This window comes from Phalacrocorax carbo, unplaced genomic scaffold, assembly GCF_963921805.1.
Source record: "Phalacrocorax carbo unplaced genomic scaffold, bPhaCar2.1 SCAFFOLD_245, whole genome shotgun sequence".
Lineage (NCBI taxonomy): Eukaryota > Metazoa > Chordata > Aves > Suliformes > Phalacrocoracidae > Phalacrocorax > Phalacrocorax carbo.
The window spans coordinates 3,165-20,489 of NW_026990522.1; the positions used below are offsets into that span (position 1 = coordinate 3,165).

Consider the following 17,325-nt stretch of genomic DNA (forward strand, 5'->3'; position numbering starts at 1 on the left):
GGGGATGGGGATGGGGATGGGGATGGGGATGGGGATGGGGATGGGGATGGGGATGGGGATGGGGATGGGGATGGGGATGGGGATGGGGATGGGATGGGGATGGGATGGGGATGGGATGGGGATGGGATGGGATGGGGATGGGGATGGGATGGGGATGGGATGGGATGGGGATGGGATGGGGATGGGGCTTGGATGGGGATGGGGATGGGGATGGGGATGGGGATGGGGATGGGGATGGGGATGGGATGGGGATGGGGATGGGGATGGGGATGGGGATGGGGATGGGATGGGATGGGATGGGGATGGGGATGGGGATGGGGATGGGATGGGGATGGGATGGGATGGGGATGGGGATGGGATGGAGATGGGGATGGGGATGGGGATGGGGATGGGATGGGGATGGGATGGGATGGGGATGGGATGGGATGGGATGGGATGGGGATGGGGATGGGATGGGGATGGGGATGGGGCTTGGATGGGGATGGGGCTTGGATGGGGATGGGGATGGGGATGGGATGTGATCATAGACTCATAGAATTGTTAAGGTAGGAAGAGTCTTCTGGGATCATCAAGTCCAACTGTTAACCCAACACCCCAAGGCTTCCTAAACCATGCCCTCAATTGACACATCTGCACGTGTTTTGAGCCCCCCAAGTGACGGTGACTCCCCCACCTCTCTGGGCAGCCTGTGCCAGGGCCTGACCCCTCTGGCAGGGAAGGCATTTTCCCTCATCTCCAACCTAAACCTCCCCTGACGCAGCCTGAGGCCGTTCCCTCTCGCCCTGTCCCTGGTGACTTGGGAGCAGAGACCAGTGAAGAGACCACCTGTCTAAGCCATGAGCCTCCAGCTGCTCTAGGAGGATGCTGTGGGAGACAGGGTCAAAGGCCTCAACAAAGTGCAGGCAGATAACATCCACAGCCTCTCCCTCATCCACTGGGCGGGTCACCTGGTCAAGAAAGAGACCAGGTAGGGCCAGCAAGAGGCTGCTTCCATGAAGCCATGCTGGCTGGGCCTGATCCCTGGTTGTCCTGCACATGCCTGGTGATGGGATGGGATGACAGAATCACAGAGTCCCAGACTGGTGGGGGCTGGGAGGGACCCCTGGAGCTCACCCCGTCCCACCCCCTGCTGGAGCAGGCACCCCCAGAGCAGGGGCACAGGGCCGCGTCCAGGCGGGGGGTGAATGTCTCCAGGGAAGGGACCCCACAGCCTCTCTGGGCAGCCTGTGCCCCTGCTCTGGCACCCGCACAGGGAAGGGGTTTGGCCTCATGTTCAGGTGGAGCTTCCCGTGTTCCAGCTTGTGCCCGTGGCCCCTTGGCCTGGCGTTGGGCACCACTGGAAAGAGCCCGGCCCCATCCCCCTGACACCCGCCCTTCAGGTATTTATAGGCACTGATGAGATCCCCCCTCAGCCTTCTCTTCTCCCGGCTGAACAGACCCAGGTCTCTCAGCCTTTCCTCACCAGGGAGATGCTCCAGCCCCTGATCCCCTTGGCAGCTCTGCGCTGGCCTTGCTCCAGCAGCTCCCTCTCCTTCTTGGACTGGGGGGCCCAGAACTGGCCGCAGCCCCCCAGATGTGGCCTCACTGGGGCAGAGCAGAGGGGGAGGAGAACCTCCCTCGCCCTGCTGCCCACACTCCTTTCCACGCCCCCCAGGGCACCGCTGGCCCCCTTGGCCCCAAGGGCCCGGTGCTGGCTCAGGGTCACCTCGCTGCCCCCCAGCACCCCCAGGGCCTCTCAGCAGAGCCGCTCTCCAGCAGGTCCCCCCCAGCCTGTGCTGGTGCGGGGGGCTGTTCCTCCCCAGGGGCGGGACCTGGCACCCCCCATACGCACCCCCCATACGCACCCGCGTACACCCTTGCGCACCCTCACAACCCCCCCCCACCCCATGAACCCCCTCACAAACCCTCCCACGCCCCCACACACACCGTCAGACCCCCCGCACACCCCCGCACCGCCCCCCCCGCACACCCCCCCGTACCCCCCTCGCCCGCCTTTGCAGCCCGGGGCAGCCCCGCCCCCATCCCCGGCCCCGCCCCCGCCCCCGCCCCATTCCCCCTCCCTTAACCCCGCCCACTTCCCGGCGCTTGGCCCCGCCCCGCGCGACGCTCCGGCCCTCGCCTCGGTGCCCGCGCGCGGAGGCCGGAAGTGCCGGTGCCGGTACCGGAGGGTGGGGGTAGGGGTCGGGGTGGGGAGCGCCCCCCGCTGACCTGGTACCGCCGGGGAGGGTCCCGGGAGCCGCCCCGCCCATGGGCGTGGCCGTGGGGTGGGGCTGGGCGTTGTCCCACGCGCTGCTGTGCGCCGCCTGCCTGCTCTGCGCGCGCCGGGCCCGCCAGGTCAGTGCGGGGGGGGGGAGGGGGGGACCTCGGGTCACCCCCGGGGTCACCCCCGGGTCCTCTCGTGTCACCTCCCCGGGTCCCCTCGTGTCACCCCCCCGGGTCCCCTCGTGTCACCACCCCGGGTCCCCTCGTGTCACCTCCCCGGGTCCCCTCGTGTCACCCCCCCGGGGTCACCCCAGGGCCCCTCGTGTCACCCCCGGGTCCCCTCGTGTCACCCCCCCGGGGTCACCCCAGGGCCCCTCGTGTCACCCCCGGGTCCCCTCGTGTCACCCCCCCGGGGTCACCCCAGGGCCCCTCGTGTCACCCCCCCGGGTCCCCTCGTGTCACCACCCCGGGGTCACCCCAGGGCCCCTCGTGTCACCCCCGGGTCCCCTCGTGTCACCACCCCGGGGTCACCCCAGGGCCCCTCGTGTCACCCCCGGGTCCCCTCGTGTCACCCCCCCGGGGTCACCCCAGGGCCCCTCGTGTCACCCCTGGGTCCCCTCGTGTCACCCCCGGGGTCACCCCAGGGCCCCTCGTGTCACCCCTGGGTCCCCTCGTGTCACCCCCAGGGTCACCCCAGGGCCCCTCGTGTCACCCCCGGGTCCCCTCGTGTCACCCCCCCGGGTCCCCTCGTGTCAGCCCCGGGGTCACCCCAGGGCCCCTCGTGTCACCCCCCCACGGTCCCCTCGTGTCACCCCTGGGTCACCCTGAGGTCCCCTCGTGTCACCCTCAGGTCCCCTCGTGTCACCCCCACGGTCCTCTCGTGTCACCCCCGGGGTCACCCCAGGGCCCCTCGTGTCACCCTTGGGTCCCCTCGTGTCACCCTCCCCTGGTCCCTTCATGTCACCCCGGGGTCCCCTCGTGTCACCCCCACCGGGTCCCCCCGTGTCACCCCACTGTCCCCTTGTGTCACCCCCATGGGTCCCCGTCATGTCACCCCAAGGTCCCCCATCATCACCCCAAGGAGGTCCCCTGTCACCCCGAGGTCCCCTGTTGTCACCCCCAATGTCACTGTGTCCCTTGTCACTGATGTGCGCCTGTGCCACCGGGCCGGGCCCGTGTCACCTGCACAGTCCCATGTCACTGGGACAGTCCCACTGTCACCCAACTGGCCCTGTGTCACCCAGCTGGTCCCCTGTCACTGGGACAGTCCTGGGTCACCGGGCCAGTCTGGTGTCACTCAGCCAGCCCCATGTCACCCAACTGGTCCCATGTCACCGCGCTGGTCCCATGTCACCCAGCTGGTCCCATGTCACCCAGCCGGCCCCGTGTCACCCAGCTGGTCCCGTGTCACCCAGCTGGTCCTGTGTCACCTGGTGTCACCCAACCAGTCCCGTGTCACCCAGCCAGCCCCGTGTCACCCAACCAGTCCCGTGTCACCCAGCTGGTCCCGTGTCGCCTGGTGTCACCCAACCAGTCCTGTGTCACCCAACTGGTCCTGTGTCACCCAGCCGGCCCTGTGTCACCCAACTGGTCCCATGTCACCCAGCCGGCCCCATGTCACCCAGCCGGCCCCGTGTCACCCAACTGGTCCTGTGTCACCCGGTGCCACCCAACCGGTCCCGTGTCACCTGATGTCACCCAGCTGGCCCCATGTCACCCAACTGGTCCTGTGTCACCCAGCTGGCCATGTGTCACCCAGCTGGTCCCATGTCACCCAGCCGGCCCCATGTCACCCAACTGGCCCTGTGTCACCCAACTGGTCCCGTGTCACCCGGTGCCACCCAACCGGTCCTGTGTCACCTGATGTCACCCAGCCGGCCCCGTGTCACCCAACTGGTCCCGTGTCACCCAACTGGTCCCGTGTCACCCAGCCGGCCCCATGTCACCCAGCCGGCCCCATGTCACCCAACTGGTCCCGTGTCACCCAACCGGCCCCGTGTCACCCCCGCCCCGCGAGTCACCTCGTGTCCCCTCTCTCTGGCAGGTGACGGGTGGGCCGGCGGCCGGGTTCCTGCTGCAGGCGCTGGCGGCGGCGAGCGACGCCCTGTCCCCGCCCTGGCCGGGGGGGACCCCGCGAGGGGACCTGGACCCCCACCCGCCGCGAGGGGACCCAGACCCCCACCCGCCGCCCGGCGCTTGGGTCTCGGCCGTGCTGGGACAACCGCTGGTGGCCTTCGGCTTCCACCGCCTCAGCGGCGACCGGGCCACCGGCAACCTGCTGCTGGGGAGCGCCGCGGCGCTGGCCCCCGCCGCCGCGCCGCTGGCCGCCGAGGCGCGTCTCCTGGCCGCCCGCGCCGTCGCCTTCCTCACCGCCGCCAGCACCCTCAGCCTCGCCCTCCTCACCGCCAACGGCTTCGGCGCGCTCGGGAGCCTCCTCCTCCTCGCCGGGAACCTGCTGCCGGCGTCGCCGAGCGGCCCCCGGCACGACGGCAACCCCTGGGTGCTGGCGGCGGGGAATCTGGCGCTGGAGCGAGCGCTGCGGGGGCAGCGGCGGCTGGGTGGGGGCTGAGCCCCGGCGGGTGCCGAGCCCCGGTGGGTGCCGGCGCCGAGCCCCGGTGGGCGCAGTAAAGCCGGACGCTTGCGGCGAGTCTCCCGTACCCGGCGCCTCTCGGTGTCGTTCTGTGCCCGTTCGCGGCGGGGGCTCAGTAAAGGGAACCTCGTTTAGGGTGGGCCGTGGGGTGGGGGGTGTGGGTGGGGGAAGGGGTCAGCACCCCAGGGGTGTCGCCGTGGTGGCGGCGATGTTGGCACGGGGTGCTGCCGCCGCGGCTGCGGGGTGGCACGCTGGGGTGGGGGTCCCTCACCTGGCACCCTGGGGTCCCCGGCTCAGCGCCCTGGGGTGGGGGTCCCTCACGTGGCACCCTGGGGTCCCCGGCTCAGCGCCCTGGGGTGGGGGTCCCTCACGTGGCACCCTGGGGTCCCCGGCTCAGCGCCCTGGGGTGGGGGTCCCTCACGTGGCACCCTGGGGTCCCCGGCTCAGCGCCCTGGGGTGGGGGTCCCTCACATGGCACCCTGGGGTCCCCGGCTCAGCGCCCTGGGGTGGGGGTCCCTCACGTGGCACCCTGGGGTCCCCGGCTCAGCGCCCTGGGGTGGGGGTCCCTCACGTGGCACCCTGGGGTCCCCGGCTCAGCGCCCTGGGGTGGGGGTCCCTCACGTGGCACCCTGGGGTCCCCGGCTCAGCGCCCTGGGGTGGGGGTCCCTCACGTGGCACCCTGGGGTCCCCGGCTCAGCGCCCTGGGGTGGGGGTCCCTCACGTGGCACCCTGGGGTCCCCGGCTCAGCGCCCTGGGGTGGGGGTCCCTCACGTGGCACCCTGGGGTCCCCGGCTCAGCGCCCTGGGGTGGGGGTCCCTCACGTGGCACCCTGGGGTCCCCGGCTCAGCGCCCTGGGGTGGGGGTCCCTCACGTGGCACCCTGGGGTCCCCGGCTCAGCGCCCTGGGGTGGGGGTCCCTCACGTGGCACCCTGGGGTCCCCGGCTCAGCGCCCTGGGGTGGGGGTCCCTCACGTGGCACCCTGGGGTCCCCGGCTCAGCGCCCTGGGGTGGGGGTCCCTCACGTGGCACCCTGGGGTCCCCGGCTCAGCGCCCTGGGGTGGGGGTCCCTCACGTGGCACCCTGGGGTCCCCGGCTCAGCGCCCTGGGGTGGGGGTCCCTCACGTGGCACCCTGGGGTCCCCGGCTCAGCGCCCTGGGGTGGGGGTCCCTCACGTGGCACCCTGGGGTCCCCGGCTCAGCGCCCTGGGGTGGGGGTCCCTCACGTGGCACCCTGGGGTCCCCGGCTCAGCGCCCTGGGGTGGGGGTCCCTCACGTGGCACCCTGGGGTCCCCGGCTCAGCGCCCTGGGGTGGGGGTCCCTCACGTGGCACCCTGGGGTCCCCGGCTCAGCGCCCTGGGGTGGGGGTCCCTCACGTGGCACCCTGGGGTCCCCGGCTCAGCGCCCTGGGGTGGGGGTCCCTCACATGGCACCCTGGGGTCCCCGGCTCAGCGCCCTGGGGTGGGGGTCCCTCACGTGGCACCCTGGGGTCCCCGGCTCAGCGCCCTGGGGTGGGGGTCCCTCACATGGCACACTGGGGTGGGGGTCCCCAGCATGGCACCCTGCGGTCCCTCACATGGCACACTGGGGTGGGGGTCCCCGGCTCAGCACCCTGGGGTGGGGGTCCCTCACATGGCACCCTGGGGTGGGGGTCCCTGGCGTGGCACCCTGGGGTCCCCGGCTCAGCGCCCTGGGCTGGGGGTCCCTCACATGGCACACTGGGGTGGGGGTCCCCAGCATGGCACCCTGGGGTCCCTCACATGGCACCCTGGGGTCCCTGGCTCAGCACCCTGGGGTGGGGGTCCCTCACATGGCACCCTGGGGTCCCCGGCTCAGCGCCCTGGGCTGGGGGTCCCTCACATGGCACACTGGGGTGGGGGTCCCCAGCATGGCACCCTGCGGTCCCTCACATGGCACACTGGGGTGGGGGTCCCCGGCTCAGCACCCTGGGGTGGGGTCCCTCACATGGCACCCTGGGGTCCCCGGCTCAGCGCCCTGGGGTGGGGGTCCCTCACATGGCACACTGGGGTGGGGGTCCCCAGCATGGCACCCTGCGGTCCCTCACATGGCACACTGGGGTGGGGGTCCCTGGCTCAGCACCCTGGGGTGGGGGTCCCTCACATGGCACCCTGGGGTCCCTGGCTCAGCACCCTGGGGTGGGGGTCCCTCACGTGGCACCCTGGGGTCCCCGGGATGGCACCATGGGGTGGAGGTCCCTCACATGGCACCCTGGTGTGGGGGTCCCTGGCATGGCACCCTGGGGTCCCCAGCACAGCACGCTGGTGTGGGGGTTCCTCCAGTGGCACCCTGGGGTCCCTGGCATCACACACGGGGTGGGGGTCCTTGACACAGCACCCTGGGGTCCCCAGCATGGCACCCTGGGGTCCCTCACATGGCACCCTGGGGTCCCCAGGTCAGCACCCTCGGGTAGGGGTCCCTCCAGTGGCACCCTGGGGTGGGGGTCCCTCACATGGCACCCTAGGATCCCTCACATGGCACCCTGGGGTCCCTGGCACAGCACCCTGGTGTGGGGGTCCCTCCAGTGGCTCCCTGGGGTCCCTGGCACCGCACCTGGAGTGGGAGTCCTTGACACAGCACCCTGGGGTCCCCAGCATGGCACCCTGGGGCCAGGGCACCTCCGGGACCCCTGCGGGGGGGGGGGAGGCACAACACACCCCAGCCCTGCGGGGCAGCCCCTCACCCCGGCACATGGGCTGGGCGGGGGGCTGGGGGAACTGGGGGTGCTGGGGACACTGGGGCTGGGGGTACTGGGGCCACGGGTGGGGGTTTGGGGGGGGACACTGGGCCGCACTGGTGGCGCTGGGGAGCGCCCCCCGCCCCCCTCCACGGGGAGCTCCCCGCCCCGCCCCCTCCGCCCTGCCCCGCCCCCCTCGGGCTCCCCCGCCGCCCATTGGCCCTGCCCGGCTGTGACGTTACGCTGAGCCCCGCCCCTTCACCTCCCTCGCGGCGTCGGCGTTGAAGTTTGGCGACTCCGGAGCCCGGCGCGGGACAACACCGCCGGCGCGGCCGCTCATTGGCCGGTCGGGCGGAGGCACCGCCTCCCGCGCGGCGGTGATTGGCTGCGTCCCTGAGGGACCGGGCTAGGCGGGAGGGAGGGAAGGAGGAGGGCGGCCAAGATGGCGGCCAAGATGGCGGCGGCGGGGTGAGGCGGCGGCGGTGGCGGCGATGTCCGGGGCGGACGATCGTGAGGCCGGCGGGGGCCCGGCCGCCCCCTCCGCCCCCTCCGCCACCCTCCCCGGTCCCGCGGCTTCGTCCTCCTCCTCCTCCTCGTCGTCCCTCCCGGGCGAGGCGGGCGGCGCCGAGGAGGCGGGTTCGCTGCTCGGTGGGGCCCGGCCTCACGCTGAGGCGGGCGCCGACCCCGACGCGCCGCCCAAGAAACGTTTGAGGCCGACGGGGACGGGGACGGGTGGGCCTGAGGGGGCGGCGGGCAGCGTGAAGCTGGAGGAGCGGCTCTACTCCGTGCTGTGCTGCACCGTCTGCCTCGACCTGCCCAAGGCCTCGGTCTACCAGGTACGGCCGGGCCCCCCCGGGCCCCCCCCCGGCGGCCACCGACCCCCCCACCCCACCCCGGCCCTCACCGGCCACCGACGCCCCCCTGGTTGGCCCCTCCGTGCTCCCCCCCTCCCTTAGTGACACCCCCCGGGGGTCCTTTTCCACCCCCCGAGGCTCCTTGGGGCCCCCCCAGGGTCCTTGTCCACCTCCCCCGGGGCCTCTGTGCCTCCCCCCCGAGTCCTTGGGGTCCGCCCCCCAGGCTCTTTGTGTCCCCTGCGCCCCGGGGCTCCCCCTCGCCTGTCCTTGACCCCAGGTATCCCCCCGCCCCACTGCTCACTGACACCCCCAGCACCCCTTTGTGCCCTCCTCGGGGCTCCTTGTGTCCCCCCCCGGGGCTCTGTGCCCCCCTAAACTGGTCACGCACACCTGCTCCCCCTCCCCCCGCAATCACTGACACCCCTCAAGGCCCCCCTGTGTGAAACCCCCCCTCCCTTCCCTGGTCACTGGAAACCCCCCTCACTCTGCTGAAGGCTTCCATTGAGGGCACCGGATGATCCCCTGTGCCCCCTCCCCCCCCCCCCCAAAGCATGGGGACCCCCCCAAGCCGGGGCACCGGATCCCCTGTTCCCCCCCCCCCCCCCAAAGCATGGGGACCCCCCCAAGCCGGGGCACCAGATCCCCTGTGCCCCCCCCCCCCCCCAAACCGGGGGTACCCCACTAAGCTGGGGCACTGAACTCCCTGTGCCCCCATGAAACTAAGGGGACCCCCCCAAGCTGGGGCACCAGACCCCCTTCCGTGCCCCACCCCCAACCAGGGTCCCCCCCCCACCATTCCCTGTCACCCCCAGCCCCGGGGAACCCCCACCCCAGCTGCTCTCCCTGGGAAGCCACGGAGCCCCCCCCCTCACCCCCCCGGTTCCCTTGGGCACCTCCCTCCTTCACTGGGGGCTTCAGGTGCTTCCCCCCACCCAGCTGGGGGGCTTTAGGGTCCCCTCCCCCTTTAGGGACCCCAGAGTGTTGCCCCCACTCCAGGCACCGATCCCTGAGGGTGCCAGACACCCCCCCCACCCCCCCAAACCTCAGCACCTGCCACTCAGCCTCCCCCACCCCCTCCCCATGGGGTGGATTCAACCCCTCCCACCCCAGTTTATCCCAGTTCGTGCTGCCCTGGAGCAGGGAGGTTCCCCTGGGGTGGGGGTGGGGGTGGGGGGGTCCCAGCAGGGAGCGGGACGGGCGCCACCGGAGCGGAACCGCCGGTTACGTAAAGGCGCCGGCGTCTTTTCCTCCGGGCCAGCATCCATTTCGCGGCACGACCCTCGCCGCGGCACGACCCTCGCCGCGGCCGCTCCGCTCCCCCGCCGGCGGAGCCCCGGCGCTCCCGCTGGCACCGTGCCGCTCGGCCGTCGGTTTTGGCGACGGCGGAGCCCCACGCGCGAAGGTCATCCCTTTTGGCGATCGCCTACTAAGAATACCCAGCGTCGGCGGTGCCGGCAGAGCTTTGGGGGGGGGGGGCTCCCCCTGCTCCTGTTTTTGGGGTGCATGGGGGTGCTGTAAGATGGCTGCCGGCTCGGGGAGCGGAGATCCCCTCGGCGCTGCCAACTAAGAGCATTAAAACCTCGCCGGAGCCACGCTCGGTGAGAGATTCCCCACCGATCCGGTGCCGGCGCTTGCCAAACCAGCTCGGCGGGGTGCGGCAGGGGTGGGCTGCACCCTTCCTCGCGGCCTCCTCTTCCTCCCGCAATCACTCATCCCCCTCTTTAATTATTTACGGCGAGGGTTTTGCCGGGGATGTAATTAAAACCGGGAGCGGCGGCGGTGGCGCGGCCGTGCCGTCGGCGCCTTCCCACCGTCGCGTGGGTTCGTCAGGGCCGGAGCGTTAACGAGCGGCTGTAATTACACCCTGGCTCCGACCGCCGCGGTCGTGGGAGCGCGCAGCCGGCCTTCGCCTCCTGGTTTGGTTCCCTCGCCGGTATTTTTAGCCCGGCAGCGGCGAGGTACAGCGGGGGAAGCCGGCGGCTCACCTGGGACGGTGCCGAGCCTAAACCGTACGGGGAATTTTTTTTTAAGCCTGTTGCGCGCCCGCGTTCATCCCGGAGCCGGGATCCTCATCTCGTTCCCGTGCTTCGGCGGCGGGGCCCGTTTCACGCCCGGCTGCCGCGTTCCGGGCTCGGCAGGAGGGAAAATCCGAAACCTTTTGGAGCCGGAACAATGGCTCTCCCCGGGTGAGCAGATCGGGCGCTAATCCCTGCGGCACGGTCAGGCCTTTCCCAGCCCGGCTGAGGATTAAAGCTTTTCCCGGCGCTCCAAGGGGGATGTTTAACGAGCTCCCGGCGATCCCGCCGGCTGGAATTTGGGGGTCTGAACCCCGCCGCGGTGTCCCAGCCAGGCTGGGGGCTCATCCTGGAGATGACAGCGTTCCAGCCCGGAGCGTTGCGGCTTCCCACCGGATTCGAGGGAAGGATTTTCACCATGGAAGCCCGAAGCCGCCGGCGGGAGCTTTCCCGTCCACCGGGAACGCCGCGAGCGATCCCTGCCGTCGCCGGAGACGACGGAGGAAGCGCGCGGATGCCGTCTGCCTCCCCGGCCGCCTCCCGCAGCTCCCGGTGGATTTGGTGGTACCGTCACCCCCTCCGCCAGCTGTTGGACAGCCGCTGCCTTTCCCCGCAGCGACGAAGACGGCTTCTCCCGGGCATCGCCTCGCGGCGAACTCCAGAGACCCGGCGCTGGCCCTGCTTTTTTCCCCTCTGGTTTTCAGAACGGATGAAGAACCGGATTTTTTTTTGCCCTAAAACCCATTTTTTGGATGCCCAGAGCGGGTTAAAACCGAGCGCGTGCGTCCGAGCACTGGAAGGAGACTGCGATTCCGGCGAGCCGGGGCGAAGCCGAGCCGCGTCACCCCGAATCGAACCGGGAACGAATTACATCGAAACCAGTTTATTGTATTATTTCCGGCGCGGGGTCGAAGCCTCCCGCCCGGTTCTCCCCTCGGATGCGGGACGCCGCGTTTGGCGCCGGAGCTCGGCCGCCCGGCGCGGAGGCGGAATCGCGGTCGGAGACCCGCGGCGCGTCCCGGGGCTTTGTGCCGATCCCGGCGGTTGCGGGGTGGGGGTGGGGGTCTTGGCTCCTCCAAACCTCTTGGCGGCCGGGAAATGTCCCGGCTTGGGGATCTGGGGAGCAGGGGAAGCATTCCCCCCCCCTAAATTTGGTGTAATTCCCGCTGCCGGAGCCGCTCGGGGGCTCCGTTCCCCCCTCCCCGGCTGGTTTTGGTTATCCCGAGTCCCCGCTACTTCCAAACACGGGGAAATCGGATCCCTGCGGGATGGACGGGAGCCAGGGGAGGAAGAGGAGGAGGTGGAGGGGAGCTGGGATGAAGCCTCCCCCTCCCGTACCAGGCAAACGAGGTCAGTCCTAATTACAGAAGCGACGTGTCTGGGCCGGTGCGGGAGCTGGCAGGCGCCGGCTGAGGCCGGAGACGCCGCCCTCCCGCCCTCCGGTTTGGCAGGAACGCGGGTCTTCCGGGTGGTTTTCCCTAATTTTAGGAGGAGCAAAGCGTCTTTCTGCGGCGCCGACGGCTCCGAATTCACCGTCACGGTTCCCCCACCCCCACCCCCCCTCCACCGCCGCCGCGACTCTGATGCTTTTATTACGTCCCTCCTCTTCCTCAGTGCACCAACGGCCACCTGATGTGCGCCGGCTGCTTCATCCACCTCCTGGCGGACGCCCGGCTGAAGGAGGAACAAGCCACTTGCCCGAATTGCCGGTGCGAGATCAGCAAGAGCTTGTGCTGCCGAAACCTGGCCGTGGAAAAAGCCGTCAGCGAGCTGCCCTCCGAGTGCGGCTTCTGCATGCAGCAATTCCCCCGCTCCCTCCTGGAGAGGCACCAGAAAGAGGAGTGCCAGGACAGGTGAGGAGCTCCCCGCCGGCGCGGCGGAGGGGAGGGGGGTCCCGGTGAAGCCGGCGCAGCCCCACGCCGCGATGGCGGGGTGTGTGTGGGGTGGGGGGGTTGGGGTTCCTCCGGCGTCGCGGCGAAGCCGCCGGCGCCTTATTTTTAACGCGCGGCGCTCGGATCCGGTGAATATTCACCGCTTGTGGTTTCTTTCCTCCCTTCCCAGGGTGACCCAGTGCAAATACAAGCGGATCGGGTGCCCCTGGCAGGGTCCCTACCACGAGCTGACGGTGCACGAAGCCGAGTGCACCCACCCCACCAAAACCGGCAACGAGCTGATGGAGATTTTAGACGAAATGGACCAAACGAGGAAAAAAGAAATGCAGCTTTACAACAGCATCTTCAGCCTGCTCAGCTTCGAGAAGATCGGCTACACAGGTAAGGGCTCGCTCGGCACGGCAACGGCGCCTTCCGCCGCGTCTCCTCCGGCGCCGACGCTCTTTCCGCGTCGCCGCGATCCCGTTTGGGCCTTTGGGGTTGGTGGTTGTCGGGTGTTTTTGTGGGTCGTCGGTGTCGTCGAATCTGGCGCGGCGGCGATCGGCTTCGGTGGCGGCGAAGGGTTTTCGCCGAGGCGACGCGGCGGCCTTCGGGGCTCGAGCCTCCGGCCGCGAGCCGAGCGACGAGGGTTTAAACCCAGAACTCAGCGGTGGTGATGGTTTTAACGTGTTCCGGAGAAGCAGCGGAGACGCTTCGCCCCCGCGGCGCCTCCCCCGCCGTCCCCGCTTTGCCGAGGGGTTTTACCGAACCCCTCTCCCACCCGCCGGCGCCGCGGCGGTTCTTTGCACGGGGGCACAGCCGGATTCGGCCGGTGACGGGCGCGGAAAGCCCCGTTTAAGCTGCAAAAGCAGGTAAGCTGGATGTTTCCTTGCTAAACCGGTGTTAAAACCGGGCTTAGAACCACTGCCTAAGACCGGTTTTTACTTTAAACGCCGGGAGGTGAATGAACCGGAGAGGGAAACGGCGAATTGAGGCTGGGCGGGGGGAGGATTTTCCCCTCGGCCGTGCCGGTCTCGCTCCCGGCGTCGCTGTGGGGAGGGGGGGGAACCCGGTGAAGAGCGGCCCAAGTTTTTTTGGCACCCGGTTTTTACCGGGAGCTCGGACTGCGGCAGCTCGGCCACGCTCCAAACCCCCGCGTCCCACGGCGCCGGCGGTTCGGCCGCGGTAACGCCGAGCGGCTCGGTGCCGGGAAGGCGCCGTGGCTGCAATAACCCATCCCCCTCCTCTGTCCAGGTTTTGCCGGCCGGGCTCTCTTCGCCGACACCGCGAGCGCCCGGCTCTTCCCTAAACCCCCTCTCCGGTGCCGGAACGTCTCGGTGCCGGGAGCCTTCGCTCCCCCGGCGGTGACGTTTCGCCGCGCTCGCCGCTTTGTACGCCTGATCCCAATAAATTCTACCTTACTACCCGAAATGTCTCCTGTCCGTCTGTCCCGCCGCGCCGTCGGATGCCGGTAAAACCCTTCTGGGCGGCCGGGAGCCGCCCCTCTCCTCGCGGTGTTGGGGGCGGGAGGGGGATCCCTCGGCCGCCGCCTCGTTAGGCTTCCGGGTTGCGGTTTGGAGGATCCGGCGCCGCCGAAGGGCGGGGGAGGAGGAGGGGCCGCGCTCGATCCTCGATCCCGCTATCCTCGTTTTTTTTTTCTCTCTTTTTGGTTTTTTTTTTGTTTTTTTTTTTGTTTTCCCTGTGTTTTTCCAGAGGTTCAGTTCCGCCCGTACCGCACCGACGACTTCATCACCCGCCTCTACTACGAGACGCCGCGCTTGACCGTCCTCAACCAGACGTGGGTGCTGAAGGCGCGGGTGAACGACTCCGAGCGCAACCCCAACCTCTCCTGCAAGCGCACCCTCTCCTTCCAGCTCATCCTGAAGAGCAAAATCAACTCCCCCATGGAGTGCTCCTTCCTCCTCCTCGAGGGGCCCTACGACGACGTCAAGATCCGCCCCGTCATCTACCATTTTGTCTTCAGCAACGAGAACAACGAGACGGATTACATGGCGCTGCCCATCGTCGACTCGGTGGAGTGTAACAAACTGCTGGCGGCGAAAAACATCAACCTGCGGCTTTTTATATTTCAAATCCAAAAATAAGACTCGGATTTAAACAAACAACACCCCCCCCCACACCCCCCCCTCCTCTTCTTCCTCCTCCTCTTCCTCCTCTTCCGACCGTCGGACCCGCCGCGGCGCCGCCGGGATTTCGCCCAAAGCAACGAAACGAGATGGAAAACACACACGCAAAGAGATAAACCCACCCCAAAACCTTCCCCCTCCCCCTCCCCCCCCCCACCCACCCACCCAACAACACCCTGAATCTTGAGATAAATCCGCATGCGGGCGCGGCGGGGCGGGGCAGGGCGGGGCAGGGCGGGGCGCGGGAGCGTTCTGTGCAGCGGGTCCTCCGGCGGTTTTACTATTAGAATAAACGAAATGGGGAATTTTCCAATTATTTGGGGGTGTTTTTCACCTCGGCCGCCCCACACACACACCCCCCACCCCACGCACCCGCCCCGATGAAACCGCGGCGCCGCCCCCAGCCCCGAGCCGGGGTTTGGGGGGAAACGCCGCCTTTTCCCAGGCTGCTTCCGAACTTTGCCTGTGTCGGGGGGGTCCTCCCAGAATTTGAGTGTGGGGGTGGGTTTTTAGCCAAACTGAGAGCTTTTAAGCAAAATTTGAGGGTTTGGTTGGATTTTTTTACAAAAATGTGGGGTTTTTTAACCAAAATTTGAGTTTGGGGGTGGGTTTTTAGCCAAAATGAGAGCCTTTAAGCAAAATTTGAGGGTTTGGTTGGATTTTTTTACAAAAATTTGAGGGTTTGGGGTTTTTTTAACCAAAATTTGAGTTTGGGGGTGGGTTTTTAACAAAAATGAGAGCTTTTAAGCAAAATTTGAGGGTTTGGTTGGATTTTTTTACAAAAATTTGGGGTTTTTTAACCAAAATTTGAGTTTGGGGGTGGGTTTTTAGCCAAAATGAGAGCTTTTAAGCAAAATTTGAGGGTTTGGTTGGATTTTTTAACAAAAATTTGAGGGTTTGGTGTTTGGTTTTTTTAAAAAATTCATGGTTTGGGTTTTTTTTTAAGCAAAAGTTGAGATTGGTTGGGATTTTTTTAACCAAAATTAGAGGTTTTAACCAAAATTCGAAGGTTTGGTTGGGGTTTTTTTAAGCAAAATTTGAGGGTTTGGGGGTGTTTTAACCAAAATTTGAGTTTGGGGGTGGGTTTTTAACCAAAATTAGATCTTTAAGCAAAATTTGAGGGTTTGGTTGGATTTTTTTACAGAAATTTGAGCGTTTGGGAGTGTTTTTGAAAAAAAAAAAAATCATGTTTTGCTTTTTTTTAAGCAAAACTTGAGCTTGGTTGGTATTTTTTTAACCAAAACTAGAGTTTTTAACCAAAATTTGAAGGTTTGGTTGGGATTTTTTTTAAGGAAAATTTGAGGGTTGTTTTTTTTTTTTTAAACCAAAATTCTAGTTTCTGTGTTTTCTTTAAACGAAAATTAGTTTTTAACCAAAACTTGAGGGTTTGGTTGGGTTTTTTTAACTAAAATTTGAGGATGTGGGGTTTTTTTTTTAAGAAAGATTTTATTTTTGAGGGTTTTTTTTAAGCAGAAGTTGAGTTTTTAAGGAAAATGTGAGGGTTTGGTTGGGTTTTTAACAAAAAATCTGATGTTTGGTGGGGCTCTTTGACCAAAATTAGAGTTTTTAACCAAATTTTGAGGATTTGGTTGGATTTTTTTAACTAAAATTGTAGCGTTTCGAGGGGTGGCTTGAGAAAGGTTGAGGGGGTTCAACCAAAATTTGAGTTTGGGGTTTTTTTTAACAGAAATTTGAGTTTGGGGGTTGGTTGTTTTTAACCAAAATTTGAGGGTTTGGTTGGGGTGGTTTTAACAAAGATTTGAGGATTTGGAGGTTTTTTTGACCAAAGTTTGGGGTCTTTTTAAACCAAAATTTGAGGGTGGTTTTTTGTTTTTTAATCAAATTTTGGGGGAGGTACCAAAATTTTAGCTGTTTTTATTTTTTACCAAAATTTGAGGGTTTGGGTGGGTTTTTTTAACCACGGTTTGAGGGTTTGGTTGTGTTGTTTTGGGTTGTTTGGTTTTTTAAGCTAAACCTGACAATTTTTTAATCAAAATTTGAGGGTGTTTAAAAATCAAACTGCGTGTGTTTAACAAAAATGTGACGTTTTAACCAAAACTTTCAGGTTTTGGGTTTTTTTTTATACCAAAATGTGAGTTGTGGCTTTTCTTTACCAAAATTTGAGGACTTTGGGGTTTTTTACCAAAATCTGAGGTGGCGTTTTCTTCCCCAAACTTTGAGGGTTTGGTGGGGTTTTACCCCAATGTGAGGTTCCCCCCTGGGGCCCCGCCCCTGGCCCCGCCCCCTCGGCTCCACCCCCGGCCCCGCCCTGCAAAGCCTTAATGTGCTGCTGGGGGGACACTGGGCTGGGGGTTACTGGGATACTGGGAGGCACTGGGCGGGGTGTAACGGGGGGATATTGGGGATGCTGGGGGCAGTGGGCTGGATGTAGGGGGGATACTGGGGGCAGTGGGCTGGGGGTTACTGGGGAAACTGGGATGTTTTGGTGGGTTACTGGAGGAACTGGACAACCCTGGGCTACAGGGCTCCAGGCAGGTGCGAACTGGGAGCCCCTGGCCATTACTGGGAGCACTGGAGGGCACTGGGCTGGCCGTTACTGGGAGCCTCTGGCCGTTACTGGGAGCACTGGAGGGTACTTGGCTGGCCGTTACTGGGAGCCCCTGGCCGTTACTGGGAGCACTGGAGGGTACTGGGCTGGCCGTTACTGGGAGCACTGGAGGGCCATTACTGGGAGCACTGGAGTGCACTGGGCTGGCCGTTACTGGGAGCACTGGAGGGCACTGGGCTGGCCATTACTGGGAGCCCCTGGCCGTTACTGGGAGCACTGGAGGGTACTGGGCTGGCCGTTACTGGGAGCACTGGAGGGCACTGGGCTGGCCGTTACTGGGAGCTCCTGGCCGTTACTGGGAGCACTGGAGGGCACTGGGCTGGCCGTTACTGGGAGCACTGGAGGGCACTGGGCTGGCCATTACTGGGAGCCCCTGGCCGTTACTGG

The 17,325-nt window shown here is 65.8% G+C and overlaps 2 protein-coding genes across 3 annotated transcripts; both read left to right on the forward strand.

The window, feature by feature from the left end:
• Positions 1-2,092: 2,092 nt before the first annotated feature.
• TMEM276 (transmembrane protein 276) lies at positions 2,093-4,859 on the forward strand. The gene is made up of 2 exons (XM_064440543.1): positions 2,093-2,334; positions 4,247-4,859. The coding sequence occupies exons 1-2, from the start codon at positions 2,248-2,250 to the stop codon at positions 4,769-4,771; spliced, it is 612 nt and encodes a 203-aa protein (XP_064296613.1). The 5' UTR covers positions 2,093-2,247; the 3' UTR covers positions 4,772-4,859.
• A 3,022-nt stretch (positions 4,860-7,881) lies between these two features.
• Positions 7,882-14,682, forward strand: ZFTRAF1 (zinc finger TRAF-type containing 1). Of its 2 annotated transcripts, none has more exons than XM_064440542.1 (4): positions 7,882-8,318; positions 11,966-12,204; positions 12,413-12,624; positions 13,477-13,846. In XM_064440542.1, the coding sequence occupies exons 1-4, from the start codon at positions 7,974-7,976 to the stop codon at positions 13,695-13,697; spliced, it is 1,017 nt and encodes a 338-aa protein (XP_064296612.1). In that variant the 5' UTR covers positions 7,882-7,973; the 3' UTR covers positions 13,698-13,846. The 2 variants fall into 2 exon arrangements, with proteins under 2 accessions (XP_064296612.1, XP_064296610.1); XM_064440540.1 differs by lacking the exon at positions 13,477-13,846 and adding an exon at positions 13,936-14,682 and having other exon boundaries at positions 7,883-8,318.
• The last annotated feature ends 2,643 nt before the right edge of the window (positions 14,683-17,325 follow it).